General features: G+C 29.8%; 1 protein-coding gene across 2 annotated transcripts in view; it reads right to left on the bottom strand.

Moving 5' to 3' along the window:
• The window catches only part of flnbl (filamin B, like), a 196,431-nt gene that overhangs the window by 41,768 nt on the left and 142,163 nt on the right, over positions 1–12,500 (bottom strand). For both annotated transcript variants that reach the window (XM_062038188.1, XM_062038189.1), the window contains exons 29-33: positions 9,780–10,071; positions 7,686–7,839; positions 3,528–3,717; positions 3,206–3,453; positions 1,191–1,274 (exon numbers count right to left, since the gene is read on the bottom strand). In XM_062038188.1, coding sequence (XP_061894172.1) covers positions 1,191–1,274; positions 3,206–3,453; positions 3,528–3,717; positions 7,686–7,839; positions 9,780–10,071 — 968 coding nt within the window. The remainder of the gene's footprint in view (positions 1–1,190; positions 1,275–3,205; positions 3,454–3,527; positions 3,718–7,685; positions 7,840–9,779; positions 10,072–12,500) is intronic.

Here is a 12,500-nt window from a genome sequence, read left to right as displayed (position 1 = left end):
TATTTTCTCGTAAAATTATTACTTTTTTCATGTAAAATGATTACTTTTTAATGCAAAATGGTGACATTTGTCATATAAAATTCAGACTTTTATCCCAATATTGCAATTTTTTTTTGTTCTTGTAAAATAGTGACATTTTTCGAGTATGTATTTACTTCGCTGAGTAAAATTCTGATTATTATTATAATATTGCCAACATTTTTAAAGTTTTCTTATAAAATTGTGACTTGTCGAGTAAATTGACGACTCTTTTCATAAAATTGCCAACATTTTAAGCTTTCCTTGTAAAATTGCGACTGTTATTGAGTAAAATTGCAACTTTTATCATAATATTGCCCAAATGTTCAGTTTTTCTTGTAACATTTTGACTTGCGTTGAGTAAAATGACAACTTTTATTATAATACTGCCAAAATTCTAACTTTTTCTTGTGAAACTGTGACCTTTTCCTTGTGAAATTGGGTCTAATTTTTTCTGTTTCTGTAATATTGCAATATTTTCTCGTAAAATGATTACTTTTTTAATGTAAAATGATTACTTTTTAATGCAAAATGGTGACATTTGTCATATAAAATTCAGACTTTTATCCCAATATTGCAATTTTTTTTTGTTCTTGTAAAATAGTGACATTTTTCGAGTATGTATTTACTTTGCTGAGTAAAATTCTATTATTATAATATTGCCAACATTTTTAAAGTTTTCTTATAAAATTGTGACTTTTGTCGAGTAAAATGACTCTTTTCATAAAATTGCCAACATTTTAAGCTTTTCTTGTAAAATTGCGACTGTTATTGAGTAAAATTGCAACTTTTATCACAATATTGCACAAATGTTCAGTTTTTCTTGTAACCTTTTGACTTGCGTTAAGTAAAATGACAACTTTTATTATAATACTGCCAAAATTCCAACTTTTTCTTGTGAAATTGTGACCTTTTTCTTGTGAAATTCCAACTCATTTTTCACAACAAGCTTTTTTATATTTGCATAGTATGTATATATTATTAATGTTGTAAATACACTTCTTTATATACCTAGAAAGGCTGGTCCTAAAGAGGTAGGCATTTTTCGGAGGTCTCAAGAGAGTGACAAATACAAAAATGTGTGTGTGTGTGTGTGTGTGTGTGTGTGTGTGTGTGTGTGTGTGTGTGTGTGTGTGTGTGTGTGTGTGTGTGTGTGTGTGTGTGTGTCGTACCCAGGGTCGAAAGCCAGCCCCCAATGGAGCAGCTTGTTGCTGCAGCGGGGTCTGCTCCTGGATGATGGGTACCTCGTTGGTGGCCTGCTTAGAGGACAAGAAGGTTTTAGGGTCCTCACATTTGGACAGCTATCTTCCTGAGGATTGGAACTAGTGTTGTAAGGTAAATCGGTACTAGTATAGTACCGCGATACTAATGAATCCTATTTGGTACTATAACGCCTCTAAAAAGTACCGGTTCCCCCCCGCCCCCTTTTTTTTAACGGGCATGTCAAGTTGTTGGATCTTATTTAGTTTATTATGGTATACCTATGAAGGTTCTCACTCATCCAGGACTGGACTGTTTGGTTTGTCTCACATCCGAGTAGACTTCATCAGTTCATGCTCATAGACTTAGATTGGTCACATCAAGTCTTAGACTTAGATTGGTCACATCTAGTCATACTTAGATTGGTCACATCTAGTCTTAGACTTAGATTGGTCACATCTAGTCATAGACTTAGATTGGTCACATCTAGTCTTAGACTTAGATTGGTCACATCTAGTCATAGACTTAGATTGGTCACATCTAGTCATAGACTTAGATTGGTCACATCTAGTCTTAGACTTAGATTGGTCACATCTAGTCATAGACTTAGATTGGTCACATCTAGTCTTAGACTTAGATTGGTCACATCTAGTCATACTTAGATTGGTCACATCTAGTCTTAGACTTAGATTGGTCACATCTAGTCATAGACTTAGATTGGTCACATCTAGTCTTAGACTTAGATTGGTCACATCTAGTCTTAGACTTAGATTGGTCACATCTAGTCATAGACTTACATTGGTCACATCTAGTCATAGACTTATATTGGTCACATCTAGTCATAGACTTAGATTGGTCACATCTAGTCATATACTTAGATTGGTCACATCTGGTCATAGACTTAGATTGGTCACATCTGGTCTTAGACTTAGTTTGGTCAGATCTAGTCTTAGACTTAGATTGGTCACATCTAGTCTTAGACTTAGTTTGGTCACATCTGGTCTTAGACTTAGTTTGGTCACATCTAGTGTTAGACTTAGATTGGTCACATCTAGTCTTAGACTTAGATTGGTCATATCTAGTCTTAGACTTAATTTGGTCACATCTGGTCTTAGACTTAGTTTGGTCAGATCTAGTGTTAGACTTAGTTTGGTCACATCTAGTGTTAGACTTAGATTGGTTACATCTAGTCTTAGACTTAGATTGGTCATATCTAGTCTTAGACTTAATTTGGTCACATCTGGTCTTAGACTTAGTTTGGTCAGATCTAGTGTTAGACTTAGATTGGTCACATCTAGTGTTAGACTTAGATTGGTCACATCTAGTGTTAGACTTAGATTGGTCACATCTAGTCTTAGACTTGGATTGGTCACATCTAGTCTTAGACTTAGATTGGTCACATCCAGTCTTAAACTTAGATTGGTCACATCTAGTCTGAGACTTATTCATCACATCTAGTCTTAGACTTAGTTTGGTCACATCTAGTCTTAGACTTATTCATCACATCTAGTCTTAGACTTATTGGTCAGATGTAGTTTTAAGACTTAGATAAACTTGTATCTTATATATGTCAGTAAACTCGCCATGAAAGCGCTAAAACATACCGGTGTGGTGAGTTTACATTATTCACCCAAGAAAATGTAGTTATTAGGGGGTTCCGTGGTTTTTCACGGTACACATTTCGGGTGTTGTTGTTGCAGTAGTGAGCCACGGATGAGGAGATGCTGCTCCGTTGTTGATTGAAGTAAAGTCTGAATGTCATTAAAACAGTTACGGTGGTAATGTTCTATTCATTTATTCTTTGTTTTTATTCAGTCATTGGTGTAGCATAATATTGTTTGTAATATTGTTTCTAACATGGCTGTGCAGCACTTTGGAAACATTGTAGTTGTGTAAATGTGCTATATAAATAAAGTGGATAGGATGTTAGACCTTGGTCTTTTCTAACCAGACACGGTAGACTAGTCCTCCATGATGTCTCACTCACCGTGACCTTGAAGGGACTTCCAGGTATGTTCTCTCCCCCAAAGCGCACAAAGATGACGTAGTTCCCGGGCTCCAGGGCCGTGCAAAAAATGTCAAAGGTGCCGTCCTCGTTCTCCAGGACCTCAGCGTCCACCTCGCTGCCGTCCGGCCGCACGACCACGCAGTTGACCTTGCCCTTCCCGGCTCCTTTGGCGTTGACCAGCAGGGCCAGCTCCTCGCCAATGGCCACCCTGGGACCCACTCCGGGGCCTGAGAGGAAGAACATCAACATTTTTTATATACTGAAATGAAAGATGTGTTTTTATAGAAAAGTGGTGACGCACCGGTGGCGATGCACTTGCTGGCGTCGCCCGTCGCCGTGGCCTGGACTTTGTAGGGCGAGGTCATGATGTCATCGCCGCCATACTTGATGACGATAGTGTAGCGGCCCGCACGGTCGGGTATGTAGGACACCTGGTACGTGTCGTCTTCGTTGTCATGGATACTGGGCAGCTTAGGTTTACCATCCTGGTCCTGGGGGAGGTGGAGTAGAAGATCATCAAACACACGTGCATGACTTGGACTTTTCTTACAAACGCTTCGTGGAGCCACGACGAGTCCATGCTGAGACCAGGACAACAAACTAAATGAACTAAACTTTAAAGAAAGTAAGACTGCAGCATTTTACTTCAATAATATTTACATTTATATAGTTAAATAATAATAAAAGTCAATAATAATTACAATTTTATAGTTAAACAATAATAAAAGTCAATAATAATTACATTTTTATAGTTAAACAATAATAAAAGTCAATAATAATTACATTTATATAGTTAAACAATAATAAAAGTCAATAATAATTACATTTGATAGTTAAACATAATAAAAGTCAATAATAATTACATTCATATAATTAAAAAAATAGTTAAAAAATAATAAGCCAATAATAATTACATTTTTATAGTTAAACTAATAAGTCAATAATCATTAAATTTATATAGTTAAACAATAATAAGTCAATATTAAATGTATATAGTTAAACAATAATACAAGTCAATAATTAAATGGTTACAGTTAAACAATAATAAAAGTCAATATTAAATTTATATAGTTAAACAATAATAAAAGTCAATAATAATTACATGTACCTGTATATAGTTAAACAATAATAAAAGGCAATAATAATTACAGTTATATAGGTAATACTAAGTCAATAATAATTACATTTTTATAGTTAAACAATAATAAGTCAATAATAATTACATTTATATAGTTAAACAATAATAAAAGTCAATAATAGTTACATTTATATAGTTAAACAATAATAAAAGTCAATAATAATTACATTTTTATAGTTAAACAATAAGTCAATAATAATTAAATTTTTATAGTTAAATAATAAAAGTGAATAATTACATTTTTATAGTTAAACAATAATAAAAGTCAATAATAATTACATTTATATAGTTAAACAATAATAAAAGTCAATAATAATTATATTTATATAGTTAAACAATAATAAAAGGCAATAATTACATTTTTATAGTTAAACAATAATAAAAGTCAATAATAATTACATTTATATAGTTAAAAAATAATAAAAGTCAATAATAATTACATTTATATAGTTAAACAATAATAAAAGTCAATAATAATTACATTTATATAGTTAAACAATAATAACTCAATAATAATTACATTTATATAGTTAAACAATAATAAGTCAATAATAATTACATTTATATAGTTAAACAATAATAAGTGAATAATAATGAAATTTTTATAGTTAAACAATAATAAGTCAATAATAATTAAATTTTTATAGTTAAACAATAGTAAAAGTCAATAATAATTACATTTATATAGTTAATAATACAAGTCAATAATTACATTTTTATAGTTAAACAATAGTAAAAGTCAATAATAATTACATTTATATAGTTAAACAATAATAAAAGTCAATAATAATTACATTTATATAGTTAAACAATAATAAGTCAATAATAATTACATTTTTATAGTTAAACAATATTAAAAGTCAATAATAATTACATTTATATAGTTAAACAATAATAAAAGTCAATAATAATTACATTTTTATAGTTAAACAATAATAAAAGTCAATAATAATTACATTTATATAGTTAAACAATAATAAAAGTCAATAATAATTACATTTATATAGTTAAACAATAATAAGTCAATAATAATTACATTTTTATAGTTAAACAATAGTAAAAGTCAATAATAATTACATTTATATAGTTGAACAATAATAAGTCAATAATAGTTACATTTATATAGTTAAACAATAATAAAAGTCAATAATAATTACATTTATATAGTTAAACAATAATAAAAGTCAATAATAATTACATTTATATAGTTAAACAATAATAAAAGTCAATAATTACATTTTTATAGTTAAACAATAATACAAGTCAATAATTACATTTTTATAGTTAAACAATAATAAAAGTCAATAATAATTACATTTATATAGTTAAACAATAATAAGTCAATAATAATTACATTTATATAGTTAAACAATAATAAAAGTCAATAATAATTACATTTATATAGTTAAACAATAATAAAAGTCAATAATAATTACATTTATATACCGTAGTTAAACAATAATAAAAGTCAATAATAATTACATTTATATAGTTAAACAATTATAAGTCAATAATAATTACATTTTTATAGTTAAACAATAGTAAAAGTCAATAATAATTACATTTATATAGTTAAACAATAATACAAGTCAATAATAATTAAATTTTTATAGTTAAACAATAGTAAAAGTCAATAATAGTTACATTTATATAGTTAAAAAGTAATTAATGTCTTGCCTTGACATAAATGAATTATAATGGCCACAGTTTGACCCTGGCACTGATTATTTGTATTTACATTAGTTTGGCCCAAAGTGGCACATTTAGTAGGGCGGTCGTCCAGACGGAGGGTTCCTGGTACGAATCCAGCTTCTGCCATCGTCGTCACTACCATTGTGTCCTTGGGCAATAGGACATTTCACCCACGTACCAATCAATCAATCCATCAAAGTTTATTTATATAGCCCTCAATCACGAGTGTCTCAAAGGGCTGCACAAGCCACAACGACATCCTCGGCTCAGATCCCACATCAGGGCAAGGAAAAACTCAACCCAATGGGATGACAATGAGAAACCTTGGAGGGGACCGCCCCTTTATTTTGATGTAGTCTGCCACTTCATTTAATGTGTACTGTCACTTTATTTATAGTGGCCCGCCTTGAAACTCAACGAGATACTGAAAGTAAGTTCCTGTAAAAGGTGTCACTCACGGTGATGACTGAAAGTAAGTTCCTGTAAAAGGTGTCACTCACGGTGATGACTGAAAGTAAGTTCCTGTAAAAGGTGTCACTCACGGTGATGACTGAAAGTAAGTTCCTGTAAAAGGTGTCACTCACGGTGATGACTGAAAGTAAGTTCCTGTAAAAGGTGTCACTCACGGTGATGACTGAAAGTAAGTTCCTGTAAAAGGTGTCACTCACGGTGATGACTGAAATAAGTTCCTGTAAAAGGTGTCACTCACGGTGACGACTGAAAGTAAGTTCCTGTAAAAGGTGTCACTCACGGTGATGACTGAAAGTAAGTTCCTGTAAAAGGTGTCACTCACGGTGATGGCTGAAAGTAAGTTCCTGTAAAAGGTGTCACTCACGGTGATGACTGAAAGCAAGTTCCTGTAAAAGGTGTCACTCACGGTGACGACTGAAAGTAAGTTCCTGTAAAAGGTGTCACTCACGGTGACGACTGAAAGTAAGTTCCTGTAAAAGGTGTCACTCACGGTGACGGCTGAAAGTAAGTTCCTGTAAAAGGTGTCACTCACGGTGATGGCTGAAAGTAAGTTCCTGTAAAAGGTGTCACTCACGGTGATGACTGAAAGTAAGTTCCTGTAAAAGGTGTCACTCACGGTGACGACTGAAAGTAAGTTCCTGTAAAAGGTGTCACTCACGGTGATGACTGAAAGTAAGTTCCTGTAAAAGGTGTCACTCACGGTGATGGCTGAAAGTAAGTTCCTGTAAAAGGTGTCACTCACGGTGATGACTGAAAGCAAGTTCCTGTAAAAGGTGTCACTCACGGTGACGACTGAAAGTAAGTTCCTGTAAAAGGTGTCACTCACGGTGACGACTGAAAGTAAGTTCCTGTAAAAGGTGTCACTCACGGTGATGGCTGAAAGTAAGTTCCTGTAAAAGGTGTCACTCACGGTGATGGCTGAAAGTAAGTTCCTGTAAAAGGTGTCACTCACGGTGATGACTGAAAGTAAGTTCCTGTAAAAGGTGTCACTCACGGTGACGACTGAAAGTAAGTTCCTGTAAAAGGTGTCACTCACGGTGATGACTGAAAGTTCCTGTAAAAGGTGTCACTCACGGTGATGACTGAAAGTAAGTTCCTGTAAAAGGTGTCACTCACGGTGATGACTGAAAGTAAGTTCCTGTAAAAGGTGTCACTCACGGTGATGAGCACGCTGAGCTGTCCTTGGCCCGCTTGCTTGGCGTCAATGTTGAACTCCACCGGGAAGCTGGCCAGGACTTTGCCGGTCAGGCCTGGGCCGCTGGCTCGCACTTTACTGGCGTCGTGAGTGGGCAGGACCCGAAACCTGAAGGGGCTGAAGAGAAACAAAAAAACAATTTTTTTGATTTAATCCTGATTCTAAATCGATAGAAAAATTAAACCAAATATAAATTTGAATTTGTATTTTATTTTTTAATCGTCTACACAGGCAAATCCTATTGTTGATGTAGATCAGTAGTGTCCAAACTACCAGTCCAAAAAGCAATTTGACAGCTTTTCATATAATAAACTATTAGTCAGCGGTCTGATATTGGCCATGTTGTCGCCATCTGGTGGCCAACAAAAATAATTCAAGTCAGAGGGCTATTAGTTGTACATCAATGTGATTAACCGCACAGCATGTACTAGTATTACCCAATCCAAACAACCTTCCCTAGTCATGGAGCAGGGAAAAACAATTCAGAACATGGTCACACATTACACAACCTGCTCATTGAACTTAATTACATTTCTATAGTTAAACAATAATAAAAGTCAATAATAATTACATTTTCATAGTTAAACAATAATAAAAGTCAATCATTACATTTATATAGTTAAAAATAATAAAAGTCAATAATAATTATTTTTATAGTTAAACAATAATAAAAGTCAATAATAATTACATTTTTATAGTTAAACAATAATACAAGTCAATAATAATAACATTTATATAGTTAAACAATAATGATTCAATAATAATTACATTTAAATAGTTAAACAATAATAAAAGTCAATAATAATTACATTTCTATAGTTAAACAATAATAAAAGTCAATAATAATTACATTTATATAGTTAAACAATAATAAGTCAATAATCATTACATTTATATAGTTAAACAATAATAAAAGTCAATAATAATTACATTTATATAGTTAAACAATAATAAGTCAATAATAATTACATTTGTATAGTTAAACAATAATACAAGTCAATAATAATTACATTTTTATAGTTAAACAATAATAAAAGTCAATAATAATTACATTTATATAGTTAAACAATAATAATTCAATAATAATTACATTTATATAGTTAAATAATAAAAGTCAATAATAATTACATTTTTACAGTTAAACAATAATAAGTCAATAATAATTACATTTCTATAGTTAAACAATAATAAAAGTCAATAATAATTACATTTATATAGTTAAACAATAATAAGTCAATAATAATTACATTTATATAGTTAAACAATAATAAAAGTTGATAATAATTACATTTATATAGTTAAACAATAATAAGTCAATAATAATTACATTTGTATAGTTAAACAATAATACAAGTCAATAATATTTACATTTATATAGTTAAACAATAATAACTCAATAATAATTACATGTATATAGTTAAACAATAATACAAGTCAATAATATTTACATTTATATAGTTAAACAATAATAACTCAATAATAATTACATGTATATAGTTAAACAATAATACAAGTCAATAATAATTACATTGATTACAATAATTACAATCCAAACAACCTTCCCTAGTCATAGTGCAGGGAAAAACTATTCAAACATGGTCACACATTACACAACCTGCTCATTGAACATTGTGGATGTTATAAAAAAAAGTCCAATCAGCGTAATACAATCAAACGTACACCTATCAAAGGGAAAATGCAAAACATTCTCTCCACTCTTATCCATGTTTGGCACATTTTTGCTGCTTTTTACAGAAGCAAACAAGGAAAGGGTCAAATTGTCACATACTCTTAATAGCCAATTATATTCATTATTAATTATATATCCAATTCATTAGTCTAATAATATGTAATCATATATACATATTTATATACATATAGTTATTAAGCCCAATGCAGCCCCCCATGTTAAAGTTAGGAAACCCCAGATGTAGATGATCTATATCTGCTGTACACATTTACTTTATTTGTATTTGACTTTATTAAATGTTTGGGTAGAATTGTATTCAACAAAACCAGTTTTCTTCCGAGTAATATCAAAAATGAAGTATGAGTACCTGGAAGGGACTTCCTCCTCCCCATACAGGACGTCCACACTGTACATGCCCTCCACAGAGGGCGTGTAGGACACGGTGTGGGTTCCGTCCCGGTTGTCCACCACCTCCACCGGCTCCAAGGCACCTCTGGGGGCGGCCACGGTCACGGCAAGCGGGGCCTTGCCCGCCTTCTTGCAGTCCACAGTGAAGGACTGAGGAATGTGGGCCCTGACCCCTTGACCCACACCTGGGCCGGACACCTTGACCTTGTAGGGGTCCACAGTGTCCTGCACAGGAACCTTGAAGGGACTTCCTGGAAACCAAAACAGGAAGAGCGTTGGTTGACGGGACTTCTTTTCACCTGTGTGAGGTTGCCCCGCCCACTTTGTCCAAATCCCCCCCAAACTTGTCCCAACCGTTACAGTTTTTAAATTATTATAACATTTTATGGTTTTTACAGTTTAAGTTAGTATAACATTTTATGTTTTTTTACAGTTTTTAAGTTAGTATAACATTTTATGGTTTTACAGTTTAAGTTATTATAACATTTTATAGTTTTTACAGTTTAAGTTATAATAACATTTTATGGTTTTTACAGTTTTGAAGTTGTTATAACATTTTCTGTTTTTTTACAGTTTTTAAGTTATTATAACATTTTCTGTTTTTACAGATTTTAAGTTACGGTAACATTCAGTTTTTAAGTTATATAACATTTTCTTTTCTTTTTTTTTTTTTACAGATTTTAAGTTATTGTAACATTTTATGGTTTTTACAGTTTTTAAGTTGTTGTAACATTTTATGGTTTTTAAGTTAGTGTAACATTTGATGTTTTTTTACAGTTTTGAAGTTATTATAACATTTGATGTTTTTTACAGTTTAAGTTATTATAACATTTTATGGTTTTTACAGTTTTTAAGTTATAATAACATATGTTTTTTTTTTACAGTTTTTAAGTTATTATAACATTTTGCAATGTTTACAGTTTTTAAGTTAGTATAACATTTTATGTTTTTTACAGTTTTTAAGTTAGTATAACATCTTATGTTTTTTTACAGTTTTTAAGTTATTATAAAATGTTATGTTTTTCACAGTTTAAGTTATTATAACATTTTATGTTTTTTACAGTTTAAGTTATTATAACATGTTATGGTTTTTACAGTTTTTAAGTTATTATAACATTTGATGTTTTTACAGATTTTAAGTTACGGTAACATTTTCTGTTTTTATAGTTTTTAAGTTATAACATTTTCAGTTTTTTACAAATTTTAAGTTATTATAACATTTTGCAATGTTTACAGTTTTTAAGTTAGTATAACATTTTATGTTTTTTTTTACAGTTTTTAAGTTAGTATAAAATGTTATGTTTTTCACAGTTTAAGTTATTATAACATTTTGTGTTTTTTACAGTTTAAGTTATTATAACATGTTAGGGTTTTTACAGTTTTTAAGTTATTATAACATTTGATGTTTTTACAGATTTTAAGTTATGGTAACATTTTCTTTTTTTTATAGTTTTTAAGTTATTATAACATTTTCAGTTTTTTACAGATTTTAAGTTATTATAACATTTTGCAGTTTTTAAGTTAGTATAACATTTAATGTTTTTTTACAGTTTTTAAGTTAGTATAACATTTGATGTTTTTTACAGTTTTTAAGTTATTATAACATTTAATGTTTTTTACAGTTTAAGTTATTATAACATTTTATGGTTTTTACAGTTTTTTATTATAACATGTTTTTTTTTTACAGTTTTTAAGTTATTATAACATTTGATGTTTTTACAGATTTTAAGTTACGGCAACATTTTCTGTTTTTACAGTTTTTAAGTTATTATAACATTTTCAGTTTTTTACAGATTTTAAGTTATTATAACATTTTGCAATTTTTACAGTTTTTAAGTTAGTATAACATTTTATGTTTTTTACAGTTTTTAAGTTATTATAAAATGTTATGTTTTTTACAGTTTAAGTTATTATAACATTTGATGTTTTTTTACAGTTTAAGTTATTATAACATTTTATGGTTTTTACTGTTTTTAAGTTATTATAACATTTTCAGTTGTTTACAGATTTGAAGTTATTGGAACATTTTATGGTTTTTACAGTTTTTAAGTTATTATAACATTTTATGGTTTTTACAGTTTTTAAGTTATTATAACATTTTATGGTTTTAACCATTTTTAAGTTATTGTAACATTTTATGGTTTTTACAGTTTTGAAGTTATAATAACGATGTTTTTTACAGTTTTTAGTTTATTATAACATTTTATAGTTTTTACAGTTTCAAAATTTTATTATAACATTTTAAGGTTTTTACAAATTTTAAGTTGTACCATTTAATGTTTTTTACAGTTTTGAAGTTGTTAAAATTTGTTATGTTTTTTACAGTTTTTAAGTTATAACATTATATGGTTTTTACAGTTTTTAAGTTATAGCATTTAATGGTTTTTACAGTGTTTAAGTTATCATAACATGTTATGGTTTTTACAGTTTAAGTTATTGTAGCATTTTATGGTATTTACAGTTTAAGTTATTATAACATTTAATGGTTTTTACCGTTTTTAAGTTATTACAACATTTTATGGTTTTTACAGTTTAGAGTTTCTTAATATTTTATGGTTTTTACAGTTTTAACATGTTATGGTTTTTGCTATTAACGTGTAATTAACATATTAATAATCATAACTATACCCCAACTATGTCAAAATCTCTCTAAACGTGGCCAACATTTTTTGGTTGAACT

The sequence above is a fragment of the Entelurus aequoreus genome, linkage group LG26 (genome assembly GCF_033978785.1).
Source record: "Entelurus aequoreus isolate RoL-2023_Sb linkage group LG26, RoL_Eaeq_v1.1, whole genome shotgun sequence".
Taxonomy (NCBI): Eukaryota; Metazoa; Chordata; class Actinopteri; order Syngnathiformes; family Syngnathidae; genus Entelurus; species Entelurus aequoreus.
The sequence above is the reverse complement of the archived record's forward strand: the minus strand, read 5'-3'. Positions and strand labels throughout refer to the sequence as shown.